This window comes from Sipha flava, unplaced genomic scaffold (assembly GCF_003268045.1).
Source record: "Sipha flava isolate LNK unplaced genomic scaffold, YSA_version1 44_pilon_pilon, whole genome shotgun sequence".
Lineage (NCBI taxonomy): Eukaryota > Metazoa > Arthropoda > Insecta > Hemiptera > Aphididae > Sipha > Sipha flava.
Window position 1 is genome coordinate 132,551 of NW_020273203.1, and position 22,815 is coordinate 155,365.

The 22,815-nt window shown below is 24.9% G+C and overlaps 1 protein-coding gene across 11 annotated transcripts in view; it reads right to left on the reverse strand.

Moving 5' to 3' along the window:
- Nucleotides 1–22,815, reverse strand: part of LOC112689539 (TLD domain-containing protein 2) — a 130,461-nt gene that overhangs the window by 10,554 nt on the left and 97,092 nt on the right. For 5 of the 11 annotated variants that reach the window (XM_025563295.1, XM_025563300.1, XM_025563294.1 and 2 more), the window contains 14 exons: nt 7,387–7,484; nt 7,162–7,326; nt 6,972–7,098; nt 4,983–5,131; nt 4,743–4,915; nt 4,464–4,676; nt 4,265–4,403; nt 3,991–4,195; nt 3,297–3,640; nt 3,076–3,221; nt 1,838–2,023; nt 1,190–1,344; nt 949–1,114; nt 106–316 (listed from right to left, as the gene is read on the reverse strand). In XM_025563295.1, the coding sequence (XP_025419080.1) occupies nt 106–316; nt 949–1,114; nt 1,190–1,344; nt 1,838–2,023; nt 3,076–3,221; nt 3,297–3,640; nt 3,991–4,195; nt 4,265–4,403; nt 4,464–4,676; nt 4,743–4,915; nt 4,983–5,131; nt 6,972–7,098; nt 7,162–7,326; nt 7,387–7,484 (2,477 nt within the window). Of the gene's footprint in view, nt 1–105; nt 317–948; nt 1,115–1,189; nt 1,345–1,837; nt 2,024–3,075; nt 3,222–3,296; nt 3,641–3,990; nt 4,196–4,264; nt 4,404–4,463; nt 4,677–4,742; nt 4,916–4,982; nt 5,132–6,971; nt 7,099–7,161; nt 7,327–7,386; nt 7,485–7,551; nt 7,577–11,067; nt 11,204–11,536; nt 11,768–21,512; nt 21,719–22,815 lie in introns of those variants that run through there. The other 6 variants (XM_025563299.1, XM_025563297.1, XM_025563302.1 and 3 more) reach the window with 5 other exon arrangements.

Here is a 22,815-nt window from a genome sequence, read left to right on the forward strand (position 1 = left end):
ATAAAAGGTACATAAATCTAAGAATTATTAATCATATTATATTGTCTATATTGTATTATGTGTTAAATTAAAAAAAATATTGGAAAATTAAATATAAAAATTTACCTCCCAAGATTCTCGTGTAAGATCACCTGCTTCACTTTCATGTCTATCTAGCTTTTTATCACTATTATCTCCAGGTGGTGTTTCAGCTTCTTCCCATAATTCTGTATCAGATTCAACTAACTCAAATCCACGGCAAGCTACAATTTCTTCATCAAGGTCACCATACAAGTGAGGGACCCATAACATTAGAAAACGATATAAGTCGTCCACCCTAAAATAGTTTTTCAATATTAAAATAAATTTTTTTAGTAACAATTATTTTCAGACTAAATTAATTAATATTTATGGCTGATGTTATCAGAGAATTTATAAACACATAGTTGTAATTTTTATATTTTACTAAAATATTAAAATTGGAAACTATTTATAATAACACTGATATGAATAAAAAAAATGGATGTAGTATCTGAATTTCATACTAGTCGATGTTTACTATAGGACTTTATACTACTGAAACAAAAAGATTTAATCATGCTAACAGATATTGTTATTAATATTTTCTACTGTACTTACTTTTTATTTTATTTATTTATTTCTAAAACTTCTACCAATTAAAAAGTAAGTTATGAATGATTTCTTTCCATCCCATAGGATAAAATATAATAAAAATAATTTTAAAATATATTTTTAAAAGTTAATTTAAAATGTGCATAATATAGATATAAATAATAGTTGTAAAGAAATAATAACATTTTTTTTCTTCTTTAATTACACCGAAAAATAATTTTAATTTAAAAAATAATATTAAAAACATAACTAAGACAAAATCTTCTGATGATAATTCTATGGCTTTATTAACTAATAATCATATACTTGTTTCACATTTACATAAATTAACATTACCTGTTTTTAGGAACACTAAACCAATACTCAGGCTTCATCTTTTTCTTGCCATATGACATAATTGGAGTTGACTTTGGTATTTTCTTGTCTTTTGGTTTACCCATTCGAAGTCTCAAATAAAGAGGAGGCGGTTCTTCAAATGTATGGACGGGTCTTGGTATTAATTCTATTTAACAGAATATTTTATTAATGCATATAATTAACTAAAAGATAATTTATAAAATAAATAACCCATACATACTTTCAAAAGACACAAATAATTCAGGCATGTCATCTACTGATACCATACTTCGATAGTCTAATTTTGGAGGTACAGTTTTTGAAGAGTTCTGACTATCTGAACGACTGTTTGAGTTACTGTGTTGTTGGCGTATAAACGTAGTGACTGATGAACGCCTTCAATAATAATTAAAATATCTTATTAATATAACAAGCTTGATAAAATATTTGATTTTGAACAAAATATATAATTCTTATAAATGCAATAATTAATTAATTAGCAAAGCTTAAAATAGGTAGCAAAAATAGTGTCTAAAATAATATTTTGACATAGGTATATAAATAAATATTACTATAATAAAATAAAGCAATTTTATAATAACCTAAAGTATATTTATGTTTAAATTAATTACATCAAAACTCATAATAAAGAATGATAAATATAGCTATTTAATAACTATAAAAGTGTACATAAGTAAAGATTAAAAATAATAATAATAATGCATTCAAATAATAAAAATAATTAATTTACTATAACTTGCATTAAAAAAAAAATAAATATAATATTCTACATTAAGTGATTATGGTGGCAGGATAAGGGGCACACATAACATCACCATGATATCAATGACAGATAAGACATTTAGGGGTACAGTGTGTGACCACTTACCCTACGCTGTTAATAATTGATGACGGCGAGAAGTTAGTGAGGCCTTCTCGTTTAGATGGGGTGGTTGAAGGCAGGGCGGGCGAACAGTCCTGAGGTGGCGGGAATTGGAATCGCCCACTCTCCTCGCTCGGTGTTTTCATTAGGAACAGACCCGAACCAAAATCAGTCACCATGTTTATAGGTGAGCTTGGCAATAATACAAAATTATCATCACATCCTCATACTACTACTATGTCCTCATACAATTCAAATTAACTTTTGTTCAATTTTTTCTCTTTATACATTTCTCATGAATATTAAATTTATTTCTAATGAAATTCAATTTTCTTAAAAATAAAGTAACTAGTATACAGCCTTTGGTATTTAAATTCTTAGTTTTGAACTTAAAATTATAAATTATAAATGTAAAAGTAAATAGAATTAATTTTCTCAAATACAATCAATTTTGGTGAAGCACTAGTTCTCATTGATCTTCTTTATAATTAATCAACAGTAACATTATTTCAAAGGATCTAATTTGATGAAAAGAAATACAATTTTGAAAGAAGGGAAAATTGTTAAATATTTAAATATTAATAATTTTAAAAAAGAAAATATTATAAATAATACAAACTACAAATGTAAGCCCAACTAATTGTATAACAGTTGGGTAATCTACATATCATTAAGTATATAATTATAGCAACAAAAATAATAATTTAATAGCTTCAAATCAATAATTCTTTCAAATTATCATTAATAATCAAATATTTAAATACAGTAATCAAATTAAAAGTTAATTTCCCAAAAATAAAACAAAATATATAAACACAAAAAGCTAATACTGATTTTAATCATAGTTCAAAAATTATTGTTTTATCTATTATCATTATGAATTCAAAATGAAATAGACAATTTGTATGGCTATCAAATATAAGAATATGTCCAATTAATTTAAATTTTGCATATGTTTTTAGAAATCTAAATTTTATTTAATCTTCATATTATATTTCCTAAAAATAATAATACAAACAATAACATAAGAAAACTATAGAAGCTTCTCCTACGGAGATGCTAATACAATAGTGTGTAGTAAAAATTTGTGTACACCCTAATACGCATTTTATTTACAAAAGTGCTTTGTTAAAAAAAATTATCATATGCTACTTTTGTTGTTTTTTATTATACATAAGATGCTTAAAATATTGATAAAGAAAAGTGATGTGTATAAAAATTTAAAATAATTTAGAAATATTCACCTTGAAAAAACTTTAGAGAACACACTGGATGAATGAGATAGATGAGATGATTCAGCAGAAGATGGAACTGATCCGTCTTTTTCACTATCTTTATCACCAGTGAATCCTTCCATCCAAGATAGAGGATAAGAAAGCCTTTTTAACATCTAAAATCATCATAATGTATTACTCTACATTAATATAATACAAAACAATAAAAATTATTTAGTCATTGTATTTACTTTATTTTTTTTTGTTTCCTGAGCCTGTTTATCAGATTGTTCATCAATTTTTTGAACTTCTGTAGTACTTGCAGTATCTTGTTCTTTAGAATCTTCTAAACTAAATGATACTGATGTAGTTTTCTTTTTACGTAGTTGAACCGTATCATTGAGATGATCAGATGAAAATGGTAAAACAGGCACTGGTGGAAGAAACTCAGATTCTGATAAAAGTATATCAGCATCTGAATAGACAGTTTTACGAGGTACTGATAACACAGGTGGGTCTCGAATATCAATTCCTGAATCATGACAAGACTGTTTAACTAGGTAACCACTTGATGTTTCAGAATCTTCAACAGCTTCTAAAATAATCAATAGAATTATTACAATGCAATTGAATAATACAAAAAATACATTTTAAAACATGTTGGAAGTTGGTACATTAATCAGAATTTCTTGAAAAATTATTAGACACTGTCATTAAAAATCATTTAAAAATACTAAATATCATAGATTTTTAATAACATTAATTATTATAAAAAGAAATATTCAAAATTGAATACTTATTTAATATTCAAGAAAAATATTGCAGATACTATATTATAAATAAAAAAGTATTTAATAACATACAAATAATACAAATTATTAATGAACTTACACTAACATTAACCAAATTTTCATAGAAAATAAATTCATTTAAATTCAAACATACCTTGTACTGCATGATGAGCTGGAGGTTCGTCATCAAGAGATCTAACTTTATTTGGCATTGCCCAATGTTGGTCAATCGAAGATTGCCTGCGCTGTTCCATATTACGTATACTACAAACAGCATCTTGTTCAGCTGACATTGAAGAAAGTGGTCTATCATCTTCATTGCTAATATTTTCTATAGCAGATTCTTTATCTGATCTTTTCTAAAAAAATAAAAATAAATTTGAATGCCAAATATTATTTTCAAATATTATTTATAATGTTTAACCAACCAATGCATCACTAGGTCTATTCATAGGACTTGGTGTAACTAGATCACGATCAAATGCTTTTGGAAATGCAGCTCCATCATTTCTCTGTGCATTGCATGAACAAATACTACCATCTTCTTCTTCGTCTTCAGTTGATGATCTGAATATATTATGAATATTTATGATATATATAATTTCAAATTATAATTAATGTAATTACCTAAGTTCTGGGAAAGTATCATCTTTAGCCAAGAGAGAATCGGTTCTACCTCCAGGAGATATCTGTAAATCTAATGTTGCACTGTCTAATGAGTCAGTCTGCATAGTAGTTAACATTGTTGAGGATTTATGTTCACTGTCTTCAATTGTTTCAGGCTTAGGAACCGGGGATAAATGATAAATTGCTGGTTTTGTAACATTCTCACTATCAGATCTATAATATTTTAAAAATTAAAACCAAAATTAAATGATAACGATTTGTGAACAATAAAAAACATACCCAGCAACTCTCATATGCGCTATATCATAATATATGGCAGCATTCACCACAAATTCCATAGGAGCTATGACACCGTAAGACTCGGGACCATGTTCAATAACCAACGGGTCAGAAACATTGGGATCAAACATAACCGCATTAGGAGTGACCAATAAAACACCACCCACAACACCCTTTAAAAAGATTACAATATTACATTTAACAAGTTTTAAATAGACAAAATTATCTTTAATTTCTTACTTGTCCATCAGTGATGTGTCTAACATTTATTTTAAGGAACCTTTCTACACCGCGCGAATGCGATCTGCTAGATGAAGGAGATACTGCAGAACCAATACGTTCTGGATGACCTGGCTTTGGAGATGATGGACGTAATGTATCCAGAATATCTAAATAGTATTATGTTTTAGTCAACTTTTCAAAATAAAAATAAATTGTCTTTAAAATATATTATCTTATAAATCATTAAAAATATTAGTTATTTTATACCAAAATATTTATAACCATTATGTTGTAATAGATTCTTTGGAGACATTACTACGCCTCTCATATTATTAAATCTAATAAAGCATGAATATTAACAATAATTTAAAAACTATAAACACTGCTCAATTTATTTTCTTTCCATAAACAAAAAAAATTATAAGAAATTAATTTTCTTATCATGAGAAAAATTGCACTAGTATCAAATCAAATATTTAAATAGTTTATGTTATACAACAGATAAGAGTTTTAGAACTAGTCACAATAAAACAACTATGTATGAACTAATTGTTCTTGAGAGCAGTACCACCAATAAGATAACACAAAAGTGAATGCTTCTTGTTTTTAATCATAGTTTCGTTTTCATATTACTATGTCAATGTGTTAACATATATTTACGTATAATTTAGAACGCCCTTTTATGTTAATGTTATTTACCAACTAGGTAGTACTATCACTTAAACTATAATTAAGTATACAAAATTATATTATTTCAATTATTAAGTCTCATAAGAAATGTTTTAAAGGTAAAATATTATTTCTTAAAGCTAATTTTCCACCAAATTCTAGACCAATTGAATATTAATTAAGTAATAATAATGTGAGTAATTTCTCAAACAAAACCATAATAGGTAAATTATTAAATGATTATTTTTGGGTAAATTTTATAGATATTATTAAAATAGATTTAATTTAAAATTAATGATTTTAATTACTAAAACTGTATTTAATTATAAATTGTAAAAATGATACAACATGTATGTTATAGTAATTTATACTGAATATTTATAACTAGTCATGTTTTAAAAAATATTTATATGTATGCATTTTTATGTAACAGTGAAAACATATTGTAATATATTTATTAGTCTAAAAACTCAGATAATAAATGGTTATACTTTCTATACAAATTTTATATTAAACTGATTCTTAAAAATGATAAAAATATAATTAAGTTAAAAATGTTTTAAGTATAAATTGTATAATAAAAGTATTTTAATTTATTAAATTTAGTATATATAGATTATTACCAGTCAATAAAACAATTTATGTTATTCAAAGGCTAGAAATTGATATTTATAAAAGATCTATGATGTATATGTAACTAACCAATTATTTGAGAAATGTATGTATAACTAAAATATGCCAGAAAAGTCAGTGTGTACCAGAAAAATATTAAAATATATATTTATTTTTACATTTTCATCAATAAAACTGTAACCGCGCCTTTCTAATTTGAATTAAATAATAAACATTAAATATAATGAATTATAATGAAAAAAAATTTAGTTAAAAACGCAAAAATAAAATAAAATTTAATATATAATTTAAGCATTATTAAATAAAGTTATATTTTTCCACCTTGATAAAACAGCATCTATGAAATACAATACTACTGTTTTTAAATGTGCAATGTCAACAATGGATAAAAAATATAATTAATTAAAACTTAATTTTTTTCTTTTTCAATTGTAAAAACTTTTTACCAAAATATTTTGCTGAATAGCATACAAATATAATAATTAGTTCAAGTACGATATTTAAATAGTAAAATATACTCATAGGAATTAGAAAATTTTGAGCCAGCAAAAATGTACAATATCATATTTAAACACTTTTATAAGTAACAATATGTATGGAATGAAATGTATTAACTGAAAAATATGATGAATTAAATAAAATTTGCAAATTCTTACAAATGAGAGTCATAGTTATAATTATATGATAATATTAGTTATTTCATACCATCTTCTCTCTTGTCAATGATATCTTTATTATCATTGCCAGTTGAAGGTCCAGATCCAGGTCTACTTTCTCCATCTACTGATGTGATACTGTTAGTTTCAGATAAATCTAAATTGCTAAGACCTCCCTAAAAATAAATTTTTTAAATGCCTACAAGTTTATTAATTATTAATTAAATTTTAAATATTACTTGAGACGCATCAGATTCGGACACTGATATTCGTTTTTTATCTGGCACACGAAGAGCCTGTCCAGGAAATAGTGTGCGTGAAGATAATCGGTTAAGTATAGCTAACTCGGATGGTGTCGTATCAAACCTAGCTGCTACTGAAGTCAATGTGTCCGACGCTTCAACCTAAAATATTTTAACTATGATTAAAACCAAACCAAGGTTATTTAAAATTAATTACAATACCTTATACGTGATGGTAGCAATAGGAGGAAGCTTAGGCATTTTTCTTTCGCTAAGCTGCTCTTTGCTGCCGCTCTGGCTTTCCCCATCCGTACCGGAACCTATAAAAAAAGCAAATAAATATTATAAATAAAACAATAAAAAGGATGCGATATAATATAAAAATACCATTTGAGTACTGAATGGATAATAGTTTGATAGATAACTGTTGTTAAAATTATGTGTATTATAATTTATAGAAGTAATAACTGAAAAGTATAAAAATTCTCTATAATATATTATAAATTAAAAGTGTCTTCATAAGTTCATAGTTATCATTTTAAACAATTTTAAAATTTTTTTACATCTATATAAAATTGTAAATTCATTAGAATGCAGAATAATAAAAACAATAGTTATAGAACTATCTCAAACTGAATATGAGGTTGTTATTAGGTCAACAATCATGCATTATTATGTTCTACCTGTATTGTTAATAGTTATAAATGATGTCAAAGAGTTCATTAAGCATAAACAATTACCACAATCGTATTCTTCAGTTGTTAGTTATAAACAATTTTTGATTAAATATTTTTAATTGATAAATTATTATAAAAAAAATAAAGATGGTGTTACTAAAAATATGATTTTTTTATTTACTTTAAACATCCACTAGTTTATACATAATACATAATTCAGTGAAATTATTATACAAGTAGATTATTAATAAATATCTTAAATATAACTTATTTATCAATAATCTACTATTAATAATAATCTATAATTATTTTTATATTAATATTAAAAACAAACATTAAAAATTAAAATCTATAAACTATATTAAATCCTTGTAAAAAATACAAATATATTTATTATAAACATTAAAATTATTGTTTTTAAGACTATATATGATCAAAAAAGTATAATCAGTGGCACAACAGGATTGGTTTTTGGGAATGGGGGGTACGTGTGAATTTGGAAAAAATAAGCATTTTCTGCAGGTGTTTGGTAGGGATAAGGAAGTAGATTAAGTTAAGTTTATGAGCAAAATATTTAAATTATAAATTAAACTGTTTAATTTCTATTTCAAATTGTGATACCACAAGTTGCACAGAACATTACAAAATGTTCCATATTGTCATGTTATTATTCTTATCAATTATAATACAAATAATATTCATATTTCATATCAATAAGCCATTTCACGTCTTCAAGTTAAACCATTTTTTTTCTTCCATAGAATTTGTAAAAACAGCAGAAAAATTTCGTGGGGGGGTCACAACTCCTAAATTCCATCCCTAGTTGCGCCACTGAGTATAATAATGTTTAAAATGCATAATACACAGTTCATATTTGTTTGTGCCACCTATGTTAGTAAAATCATTAAGTATATCAATAAATATAAATATTGGCATAAGAAATAATTTTAAAAATTATGAAAAATTAATTATCATAGGTACATGCAAAACACTAACATTCATGCAATAAGCTTTTTTACAAATAAAACTCACCTCGCTCAAAATTTATAATTATAATTTGTTGGAAGTCAAATGTAACCATAAAAAAAAATTGATTTCAATTAATTAAATTAGTTTATATCCTGTTTTGTTTTTTCTATGTTTTTAAAAATACACGTAAAACCAATAAATTATCATTAAATATACATATTTATATAGACAGTAAGGGTTATTATAGCAAGAGAATTATCAAAAAAGGTAAAAAAAAAAAAAGTTAAAAACTAGAATTAAAATCACAGCATAAATATAATCATAAATGAATAAAAACTTTAAACAATATATAAATAATACTTTTTTGTCAAACTTTTTTTTTTAAAATTTAATGTTGTTGTTATTTATGCATAGTATAATACAATAAAACATGGAGATTTTTAAACAAGGTGAGCACTAGACTTAACAACAGTATTATATTAGTATAATACTACCTTCCATATCAAAATATAATTTTATGTAGTTTAAAAATGTATAAATATTCAACTAATAACAGTAATTTTTAATTTATTATTAACTGGTTTAACTAATAAACAAACAAATAATTTTAATCAACATAATGCCATTATAAAAATTATACAAATGTTGGAGCCCTGGGGATTCACCTTCATTTTAACTCCAATTCCTCCACAAATTTAACTGTATATAAATATTAATCCTCAAAATTAAATTCAATATAAATAGAGAACATCATCAATATAAAATGTTTATTTTATAAATAATAAAACAACTATAAGCTAATATATTTTAGTTATATTAATAATTAAGAATTACTAGATACATAATGACTTAATGCACACTAAATAAAAAGTTTAAAGAAAGTAACCAAAATTTTTATTATTCACAACTGATTTTTTAATAATATGAAAATCAACTTAAGGTAAATTATTAGGATCTAGATAATTGTATACTCAGTTACTCTTATTATTTCCAGATGATTAAATTTTAAAATAAATGTAAATTATATTTACTATTTTTTATTGAATTTTATTATCAAATTGAGACAAAAATAAAAACTACAGTTAATTTAAAAATCTAAGACCTAAACTCTAAGGCTGACCGCACACTGGTAAAGCAAAATTGACTGAAGGAATTGAAGTCATGTTTAGTCATTTTGATTTTAGTCAAAATAAAGCATTATGATCGCACACTAGATAAAACATAGTTAGTCAAATCAAAGTAAAACCAGTCATCATAACCTGACGAGGAGGACGTTGCTATTCTTATTTTATGGTTTCTTTTAAAAGAAATTGAATAGGAAGAAGATAAATTTTGTTTTTGTAATCATAAAGAGACTGACATTCTTGGACTATCAATATTAAATTCACGAGGTTAATTTTATAAACCTATTGAATAAAATAAATAATATAAATATAAATTATACACATAATATGGTACCTTCTACTTATTTACTTAATTTTTAAAAATTTTCAAGTGATATGTATAGTATATAGTATATGTCAAAATTATGTAAATGTATAAATATAATATAATTATCTTTGAATTGTAGACAATTTAGCATAAATAATTGTTGGCATCATTTTGATATAACTATCCAGTAACTGCTTGATTATAACTTATCAAAATAACGAACTTTCTATTTCAATAAAGCAATATTAGTTATGACTAAGTCAAAAATGTTTGGTTTTGACTGCGCTTTATCAGTGTACGTGTTTTCCATAAAATATAAATGTTTTATTTTTCATGAGTCACAATAAAGCGCTTTAAAGTAGTTTTGCTTTACCAGTGTGCGTTAAACCTAAGCTATGACTAAAACTAATTTCTTAATTCTTGAAGTTCAAAATATTACTAAACACAAAGTGTGTTACATTTCATGTAAAACAGATGACACCAAGAATCATATAAAAATTACTAATAAAGTGCGCTAATATTATTAACACATTATCTTTACTATAGGTACAGAAATAATATGGTTAGAATAATTTACAATATTAACAGAAAATTAAATAACTAATAGCTCATTGATCAAGCAAGGATTAAATAAATTGTACACAATTTTAAAACCATTGAATTCAGAATCTAGGTACATATTTATACATATTTATCTTATACAATTAAACCACATTAAAAATATTTGAGTCATTCAGCCCATTAAAAAAATTAAATATTTCCAATTATATAAATTTAATTATATAAAAAAAACAGACAGCACAAATAAATAAAATGAAAATCTAACCTGCAAGCGGTCGGTAATGGACACAATATTCATTACCACAGCAACTCTTAAATATTGTCACCGACATTGGAGTGTAAAAATTTTCAATACTGATTGTACTAGTGGATTCCATTATCATTATTTCTGGAGTTTTTTACTAGGTGTTTATAGAACATTGTGTTGACTTTTAGACATATATATATATATATATACATATATACATATATATGTATATATATGTCTAAAAGTCATATATATATATATGTCTGAACTGTGTTGGCAAAAAGCAGTATTATTTAATTACGAAAACACACTACATAGAGGATGCCTATAGAAGGAAAGCGAAGAAAAAATACATGAAAAAAATAATAAATAACAAAGTAAAATGCTCAAGAATGTTTTTAAATATATAAATGTGATAAACAATGCGAGCAATTAATTTTTGTAAAAATGAAAACACAAGGGCTTTTGAGTAGATCAACTCACTTACTTTTTAAATGAGTAACATAGTACTTATTTTACGCGCCAACTGCGTCCATTTACATTTTATAAGAATGTGAACGCAACGAGCAACACACAGACACTGACAAATACACTTGTAAAATTGCACACGACGAGTGGACGATCAAGTTTTATCAGATAGAAACCGATTAAAAAAATTCAAGAACTTCCAAAACAGTTGAGCAGGAATACCTATCGCGGTGTCGCCTACATTGAACGTTGTTGTGATTACGACGATCGATCATTGAGCGTGTGTATGTGTGCACACTGATAACAAGCGACCGAAAACATATGATAAAGAATTGCCTCGGAGGTGTGTTCACCGTGATAATAAAGGAGCTGATAATGGCCACGGAAAATTACACAAAGATACCGCAATATTAGTAACAATAAAACTAAAAAACCAGATTTAAGAGTAGCAGTTTCCAACATAAAACCTAATATGGAAATTATAGTTTCAAAAACTCAAGCACAAGTATCTCATTGATAAAAAAATTGTTAAAATATTATTCATTTATTTTTTACATTTTTTTATTTATTTAAGTATACGTATTCAAAAAATTTCCATATTCTAATATTAATTATTCGTAGCGGTCGCATTAAAAAAAAAGTAAAAATTAGGGGTCGCGATTCGAAAAATGTTGAAAAACACTGCTCTAGAGTATAATATAAGCCTCGAGAAAATGTTTAAATTTTTGAATTAAATAGCACCGAATTATTTTTTTATAAATTATGCCTACACTTAAACGATACAATCATGTGATTCTAAATAATATACAAATTAAAAAGTATTTTTTTAACATATTTTCGTAGCGGAAATAACGTACATACGCGAAGTCGGTATGTGATCTTAAACGAAAAACTTAATTTTCCTTTTGCCAGCTTAATTTTCCTTTTGCCAGGACCAAGATACACGTTTTGCTGGAGGCTAGTTACGAATGGGTAAAATCAACACATAGAGATGTATTGAAGAATGCAATTCACGGTTTATCGTTTGTGTAATATATATTCAACAACGCAGTATACATTCAGTAGGTAGCTACTTTTTAAAATTATTTGATAACGTGATATCTACGACTGCAATTAAAACCATTGACAGAAAGTAATTTGTTACAACTGGTTTTCAAACAAAAATCTATTTTAAATTAAAATATACGTGTAAAAATTGTTTTTTTATCACGTTTTCACTGAAATATTAAATAATACGACTTTTTTTTGTACATAAATAAAAATAATTTTTTTTTACGAATGATAGAAAAATGACTAATAGTTATTTCAATTATATAATCTGCGTTTTTTAATTTGTGTATATTACAGATAAAATAGTTTTGTGATGATTATTGGTTGTTGATATTGTGGTAAGCCATAATTTGTTTTAGAAAAATGTATTATTATTATTCCTCCAATATTCAAGAACGTATTTTATACTAATACAAAATAGTCGTATTCTCATAACCGAGAGAAAATAAAATGCCTTCATTGTAAAATTTGTAAATCACGTATAATATATCAATTGAACTAAAATAGTGAGCCTACCACATTTATGATTTTATAAATTTTTTGGATTGAAAAGGATAGTTTTAAAATAAACATATTTTTGGTATTTTATTGTGAAATTCCTAAAGATATGCGATTGTCTAAGTATGTATTAAAGAATTTTGTTCCTCCGATACTTATATAGATTATTAAAATTAACTTTCCATTAACGATTTTCTTTGACCATTACATTGTTTAGAAAGAGGCCAACAAAGTGTAAAAAACAAGAAGTGAAAACAGTGAACTTTATTGCCATATTGGTTATTTTGACCGTTTCGTGTTCATCTAGTTCGAATAGTGCAAGAGATATCATTAAAGCAAATGCTTTTTAATCAGTTTTAGAAGTTAGAACTGAGTTTCTCCTCTATAACACTTGCATGGGATTACTTATATTCGTAGATAATGAAGAAATTTTTCATAGTATTTTCGGCCGCATGTATAATTATAATAATTATTGATTATACCAATAATATATTATGGACATTAATTATATCAAGAAAAACAAAATGGTCTGAATGGATGCATAGTATCATGTTTTAAAATAATAAAAATGCAATAAAAATATAAAATATTTACTTAAAAGTCAGTGCTCATATCGATAATTTTTAAATTAATTATAACAAATCATTCAAATATTCCTCATTGTATTAGAACAAAAATATATATATATATATAAACGTTCACTTTATTATACTTCTTTTATTATTATACTCGATATAATGGTCCTAATATAATAGCTATACAATACGGATACTAAATAAAAATGTTCGTATATTTGGCATGAATCCAACCGAAATTAACAGAGGCGGTAAAATATATTTAAGATGATAGACATAAAAGTTAATTGTTTTGTTTAAATTTTAAAAACGATTGTAGGGATGTTTTTTATAAGAAAAATTTATCATTTTAAATGTTTAGTTAAAAAATAGCTGAATTTCATATGTTACCAGCTAGATTAAAATGTTGTATTCAGCTACTAAATTTGAATATATTTTTATTAGTAAATTTAAATTTAAAAATATACTGTAACTAAATAAATTTTATTCACTGGTCATTGACTTTATTAATATAAAATTTGAATTGTATATTATTCAAATTGAGATTGTTATATTATTTAAATTTAATTTAACTCAATTTTTATGTAATCAATAACAAATAAATGAATACATTTAATCATTATTTTTTTTGGGTTAATTCATTATGCGAGTATATACATGAATAAGTTTAAATATAACGAACAAAACAAAGTGAATACACACTTATATTAAACTACTTAACTATTTGAAATTTGATAATGAAAATAAATGTGATTTTAGAAGTATTTATTAATTTTGGTGAAAAATAAAATTAATATAATTTTACCTAATTCATATGGGTGAGCATTACGGTTTATCAACAATTTATTTAAATGCGAATACCTAAGACGTTACATAAGTAATAAACTATTTTTATTTAAATGTGACCATCAATTGTTTACGGCGAAATATTTTTACTCTGCAGTATTGATATACGATAGTTAAAAATCCAAACTATAAATAAAATGAATCATATATTTGTTTTATTAAAAAAAATATATTTCAATATTATAGAGTTTTTTATTTACGTAACAAATGCTAGAATATAAAAATATGTCATTGAAATCGCGCTCAAATTTGTTAATACTTGTAAATATTCCTCAAATACCCTTGTGATTTGGAAGAAAATAATATATAAGTGGGTACCTAATACCTACATAAAATGAATGAAACATTCTGAAATTATTGATATAATTATATTATTATATTATATTATTGATATTATTATATTACAATATATATGGTACCTACCATGTCAATTTTCTTACACATTTGTAATTAAATGGATGCATATATATTTCCTGACATCTTTAATGACCAGTTTCTTCAATGACAAAAATGTACTGTTCATGTTACACAAAATGACCGAATAAACTTGAATCAGCCAGAAATGACAAATTATATCATTTGTACAAAGATACACCTATGATGACTATACTGAACCGATCCGGAAGCTTAGTTTTATCATATGCATTAGGATTTGATTACAGTGGGAGTACATATGAAACAATGGTTTTAATTTTGATCAGATGAAATTAAATATATAGCCATTTAGGTCATAAATAAATGTTATCTTTTATCATAATAGCTGAGACAAATAATTATTTATGTACCAGATTAATTTTGGAAATTAATAAGAAAATATATTTTAATAATAAATTGCTGTTATCTACTTAAAAAAAAAAAATAATGTTTTACATAGCATTATATTATTTTAATAATAAGTAGTAAACAAATGGATTTATTTAATATATATATTGCAGTGTCACCCAAAACAGTTTTTGGTATTCTACTTTTCATTCTATTCTTCATGCTCTAACCCTACTTTCAAAACAATAATAAAAGTATACACTCTCATTAGATTATATGATAGATAGTGAAAAATATAGTCAGTCAAAAAGTAACTACTCATCGGTCTTTAAAAAATGATCCTTTGTATCTACTATATATTTAAGTAAGAGACTACGAAAGTGTAGCTGTAAAATATTTTTTTTACCAATAATTATATTATAATTAATAATTAGTAATTAAATAATTAAATAATAACTAAATAAAAAATAAATTTTTCGCTTAGTTCAGAATCTACAAGTTCTATATACGTGTTATCTATTAGTTAGAATTATATATTATATTTTTAAATAATCAATGCTTAATGTCTTGTTACTGATTCATTTTTACATTAATTAAATTTATTCAGTAGACAGCCGATGTTAGGCCCTAAAAATATTATCTCCATAAAAATTTTAATAGGTAATTAAGTATAAGTATAAATATACAATACCACATGAGTAACTAAATATAATACATAATAATTTTTTTAAATAACTAAGGTGTTCGTTTATTTTATTTGAATTTGGAATCTTAATACTATTTAATTAAATAATCATAATAAATTATATACTTGTATGTGTATATCAATATTATATTGGTACCTAGTATGGTAAACATTTTAATATACACAAAAACGAAAAAATAATATTTTACTATGTTACTATTCTAAAAAATGTTACGAATTGCATGAGTATACACAGTGGCGCACACAGGGAGGGTTAGGGGTATCTATTGACACCCCTCAGAGAATTGGTGGATGACTAGTTCTGTGTGAACTTGTATAAATATTTGATTTATTGAATACTAACCAATTTTTCAGCTATCCAAATCAACATACTATATATGTTTACCCTAGAACTAAAGCGTCACATGAAAATAAGTCAATCCCAAAAATTATGCTATACAAACTTATAAATTAATACCCAGAAAATTGAAAAATAATTAATATAAGGTTTATTTTAAAATTTTTTTTTTTAGTATCTTTGTTAGTAAGAAAAAACTAAAAACACTTAAAAATAAAAGTTATACTATGCCTAAACTCAAATTTTACTGATGTGGGTGGATGGGTACCTCAAAATATATATTTTCGACACCCATGTCAAAAATCTTCTGTGCGCCACTGAATATACATGATGTCATGATAGTATTTTGATATTAAAAAATAACAAAAGTGAAATGTAACAATAAGTTAAATACTGTAAAAATTAAATTGTTGAGTATAAAAAATATAAAGAATAGAATACTAGCTCCTTAAAGGGGAACCGCACATAATATTACGAGGGAATGCCCAAAGATACAATGAGTTACTATAATAATTGAGTTTTAGGGCAAGTATATGTATTTATTTCCCAAAACTCAAAAATATCACGTACTCATATATTTATTAATTTTTAATTATAATATAAATTCTTATTAAATATTATTCAAATTTAACTGTTTTATATTCTCATTTTTACAACCTATAACTTTGATACGATTTGCTTATAATAGGTAGATATAATTAAAGTATGTATATGTGACTGATACAGTTTCAATTTCTATTAACCTACAAAAATATAGTTTTTCATTATTTATATTATACGCCTGTATAGTTTTTATCAAATGAATAAACAACTATTTATGTTAAGTACAAAAGATATGTAATATAAAATTTAGTTAAAATATTACACGGTATCCAATAAATTAGTTTAGAATATTTAGGGGATTTAAATTTCTATAAGCTAAACACTTCTAAGTACTTTTAACATAGAATAGGTTTTGTTTGAAATTGTATTAAAAATTATCTCATAAAAATGTCAAACAACATTTATTTACGTATAAATAAAATAACCAAAATACTCCACTTAAAAATAAAGAAGAAATAATGTGGAATTAAAATGTTTAGTACAAGTAAAAATAAGGGGTTAAATAAAAGTTGGTAGTTAAAGTTACCATAGGTAGACAGTTAATTTGATTGTAAATTATAATAATATTGTTTATAGTTTCTGATTAAAAATATTCCGCAAAATCATATCAGTATACTATACGATTTAAGTAGAATATAATAAACATATGTATATTGTTCTTTTAATAAATAGTAGCAAACGGGACTTAATCTTTTTTTTTCTATTTGAATCGAGAACCTAATGGGTGGTATTTTCACATAACTAAAGCTCACCCCCCCCCCACCCATCATTTATTGAAGGAATAATTTTGAAACTGCGTTTAACTTGCCATATATTAACCTAACTTCTCTATAATATCCATAATTAACCCCTATATATTGATTATAGAGGTAAAATAGTTTGGAAACTATCCATTATAATATTTGAAATACGAATATCTTTGTGAGTGTGTATGTATACAAAAACATAAATCGAATGTCTTAAATTGTATGTCAGTAGGTATGTGTATCATATAATTGTGTACGATAAGCCTAAAAAATATCACTAATCACAAGACAAACATTTATAAAACTCAAAAACGTATAGAAAAAATAAGAAAAAAATATAAAACTAAGGATGTGGCCTTATACTATGTTTATTGACATGCCATCTGATGTTGATAGTGAAAATTCTGAACATTATTAGCTAATGGTTGTTAATAAGTACTATAAGTATTATTTATAACTACAACTATTAATATTTGACAATACTACAAAGTACGCATCTAGTATAAAAATAAAAGTTATAATTGGATAAAATCGATCAGTAGAAGAAACTTTTAGGATAAAGAGTACACTCATTTTCAACACTAAAAATAATAATTAGTTATTAAATTATAAATAGACTTTTATATAGGTAGATGTAATTTATTATCAAGAGTAGATCTGTTCATTGACCATTTATATTATAATGCATTATGTTATACTTAATTAATTAATAAGTAAATTTTACGGATGAATATTAAATAAAGCTTATAACCATTAAATAGTTACATTATTTTTGGAATGTTTTCATTACGTTCAGGCATAAATAATTATAACTATGAATATATCGCCAAGAGCCAGAATCAATATTAAGCAAAATTGCAGTTGAGTAAATATGAGTAGAGACATCAGGATCTTAATTTAATACATTTATTTATTTATAGTTATAGTCAGGTCCATAGCTACGGAGTGCAAGGGGGACATTGCCCCTGGACCTAATCGTTAATCCTAACAAGTATTAAATGTGCATATGTATTATGTAGAAGTATGTTATGTACTGTATTGTTTTTTTCTCATGTCACCTCAACATTTTAGTTTACCCCACCTGATGATTTAGTCTGATTATGGGCCTGATTATAGCTTGAATACCTAATTTAGGTATAATAATTATATAAGAGAAAAATTATTAAAAATACTATAAGTCCAGAATAATATCTGAATTTTATGATGTTTCACAGTTCGTAGAGTTTACATATGTATAAGATAATATATTTTACTCGACCATTTTAAGTGAAATAATGTGATTAAATTATGTTAAAAAAAATTCATTTTATATTTTTAAGGTAATAAAATCATGAAGTTGTTTAAATTATTTTTATGAAACCAATGATTTTTCGAATTATAAAATACAATTTCAGAAATATTTCATACAATACCAATCTGTACAATTCATATATATATATATATATATATATATATATATTCAGTACGTTTAAATTCGTAAAATCTCTCATTAATGACAAGAACAAACCGTTTATTGCTAAGCTTTATCAAATTGAATGTTTGTTCCAATTGTTCCTTTTATCAACTTTTTACGATTTACTCTTAAAATTGATTCAATGAAGACTATTTTTATGACTATTTAGTAGTCCCTAATAGAATTACAATATTTTTTTTATAGGATTTAAAATGTTGAGGAATTGGTTGAATCATATAAATCACATAATGTTAAAATAATATTCAATTTTGAATTTTGAATTTAATAATTTGTTATTACAATTTTATTAAAATTTAAAAATTATTTTTTATATTACAGTATTTAATTGTCATAAGTAAGTCGAATTGGGATAAAAACTATTTTTTATACTCGAGTCTTTTATTTAATCTATTATTCATTATTCATATCACAATTATTATAACAGCGACTAAGATAAAATAATATTTAAATATGAAAAAACTTTGAAAAGTAAGAGTAAATTATTTTTAAACAATCTACCTCAATACATTTGAAAAATATCTGTTGTTGATATGAAAAAAAAGCAGTTTTCAAAAATATATTTTTAAACAAGAGATATATATTTTTTTTAAGAAACTTTTAATAAAAATATATTTTTAATTGGAGAGAAGTTTCAAACTAGAATTCCTAACTAGTATTCCTTTTCTTATTAATAAGATTAAACTACTTTACAAAGGATTCAACAAGGTTGTTTTTGAATATTAATTATATAAATATAAAGGAAATAATCAATATAATCTAATGGTTAAACCAGTTGAGTTCATGATATTTTTTTTAAAAATAAGCCATATAAAACTATCTTTTATATAAATAAATATATAAAATAAATAAATATTTATATAAAGTAAATAATATAATTTCTTTTATGTTGATTTTTCTTTCAATTTTTAAAAATATTAAAAATAGCAATTTAAAAATATCTGTGGAAAGTTATAAACAAACAATAAATATTTTTAATACTAGGAAAAAATTAATTATCTGGGAAAAATATTAAAATCACTATAATAATTACAATAATAGAACTTTGTTTTGTTAATTTTTTGTTTAAAAAGGTATAAAAATTAAACTCAAATAAAACCTGTAAAACCAGTCAAGTTGGTGAAGTTTAAAAAGTAATTATAAAATTCTGTCTTACATAATATTACTTTAGTTAAAGCACATGGTTCTACAAATCTAACGCCACTACTTAAAATATATTGGTTACTTCCTACACTATGTATTAATCTGACGGGCTTAATCACTATAGTATATGTATAAGTCTTAAAAATATAACACTTCATGTCTTCGTGTCATCTTGAAATGTTTGTTACATTGATTTTAGAGGTTAGCTATTTTATTTTCTTTAGAACATGTTGGGTCCGAAGTATGCATGTAAATAATAAATTCAGCTATTGATTTTTAGTCAGGTTAGTAATTATCGAATACTTAAAAAGTAAATGAAAAAAAATATAAATGTATTTAAGTATAAATATTAGTTATTTATCATAATATATCATTGTGAAAATTTTTGTTTTATATATATTTATATATTTTTGTATATTGTTATAACAATTTAGAATTCCCTTACACGTATTATTTATAATTTTGCTTTTATTTATTATTGTCATTATTATTTTTAGATATATTATTTTTATTTACAAATTTTCGTCTTTTAGGATTTCCATGATATTAATCCGATTTATATCAGTTACGGTTATCAGAGGTCACATACACCAATTCACTTGGGTGGCGTCAGGAAATTAGCAACGAAACGTGTGACAAATGTCAAGTCAAATTAAAAACAATAATTATCTAACGAACCGTAACGTATACACTAATGTCCGCTCTCATTGATCATCCCCTCGTGTGAACACATATTTTTTGTAATTATAACGAACGCAGTATAAGTGTTCCATATGTATACAGTGGTTTAACCTCGAGCCACTGTATACACCAATATATATTTATATGTATGTACATGGGCGTCTGGTTATCGTCGAAAATCAATATTGGCATACCTTTAATCCTATAATCAAAAACATTACGACAAAAACACAGGCTTTTGAAGAACGACGCGTTGGCTAAAGCTTATCTACACGACGCGAACAATTACGACCGTACATGTATTTTTTTACGGAACGACAATATCTACTGTACCGATAGCAACGTGTCGAATGGATTAATCTTCCAACAAAAATCAAATGCTACTAATATTGTTATCATAAGCGTAATATGCAGGCAATATACAATCCGACGGGTTCATGTGAACATCAACTGGCCGAGACATCGTTGTTGATAAAACGTGTAAATGACAGCGGAAAAATTAGGTCCAACAACAAGCGACCGAAGTACAATAATACTGCAGTCGTGATAGCAGTTGGTCATATAAACACACACGTACCTTTCGTATACCATCTTGAACTCCGTATTTCAGTCAGTGTTACAAGTCAATAGTCATGATGGTGCCTTATTAATTCAGAGCATTTTTCCTAATTTACGGCAAGAAGGAGTTCGCAGTTATGAATAATAATAATTAAAAGCTTAATCAAATCGTAAAATTACTATCGCGCCGGGGAGCGAAACAGCATTTTATAAACATTGAGCACACGCAGGGGATAGCTGATCGATCGGTCCACCCTATCCGAAATTAGCTCACAGCTGATAGACCCAGCCGCGTCGACGGAGCACGAACTAGCACGGACGCGTCCGGGCCATCGTGAGAAAAAAACACAAGGCATGTCGCACCGAATGATCAAACATGGATGGAGAGGGTGAAACAATAAAACTTGAATAATATGTCTTAAATAATGAAGCGCATAAGAATAATCGGTTTTTACTTGAAAAACAATCGGAAAAATGGTACGATTGAGCATAATTACGCTTCCTAAATAAACCTTAGCTGACCTACAAAAAAAAAAAATATAACAATAAAAAACAAGCAATTAAGTTAAATAACTACTTTTGGAACTAAAACCGTTGTTCATAAATAAACTTATTTACTTTTTAATAGAGAAAAAATTTGTAATTCAAGCTAAGCTTACATTTAACATAATCTGTATACACATGAAAATTGATTTATTAACTAATATTTAGTATACAAAGCGATATAAGCTTCATTATAGATTTAGCACTTCCTGATTATTAAATATATGAGTCTTAAATAATTAATCCACATTACATTGAACAAACAAAATATTTAATTAAATATTTTTTCTATACTAGTATGTTAGTATACAAAGAGTGTTTATATATAATTACTGAGCTATAATTTCGAATACATAATTGAAAAATAATATATTAGGTAATTCGAATTATGTATAAAATTGTATTAAATAAGATTTGTTGTATTAATGTAATTTGATCTATGTCTAAGGGAATTGGCAAAATACCTCAAATACTTAAGATAAGTGACTTCCAAATAATTCTCAGTAAATCAAAATAAACACTATGCAGAGACTGAAACAGTTGGTACCTATAATACTGATTTTGAGTGTACAATTTATTTTTCATTAGTAATTATTGTTTATATACATTTGAAATGCATCACTTAATAGAATAACTTTACATGGTCGTTTGTCCTTAACACAAAAAATAGTGTTTATTTTATTAGAAAACATTTGACACAAAAAATATTATAAAACATATAACATTATCAGATTTCAATTTGAATCGTTTAACTACATTTTTTTAATTCCGAAACTTAA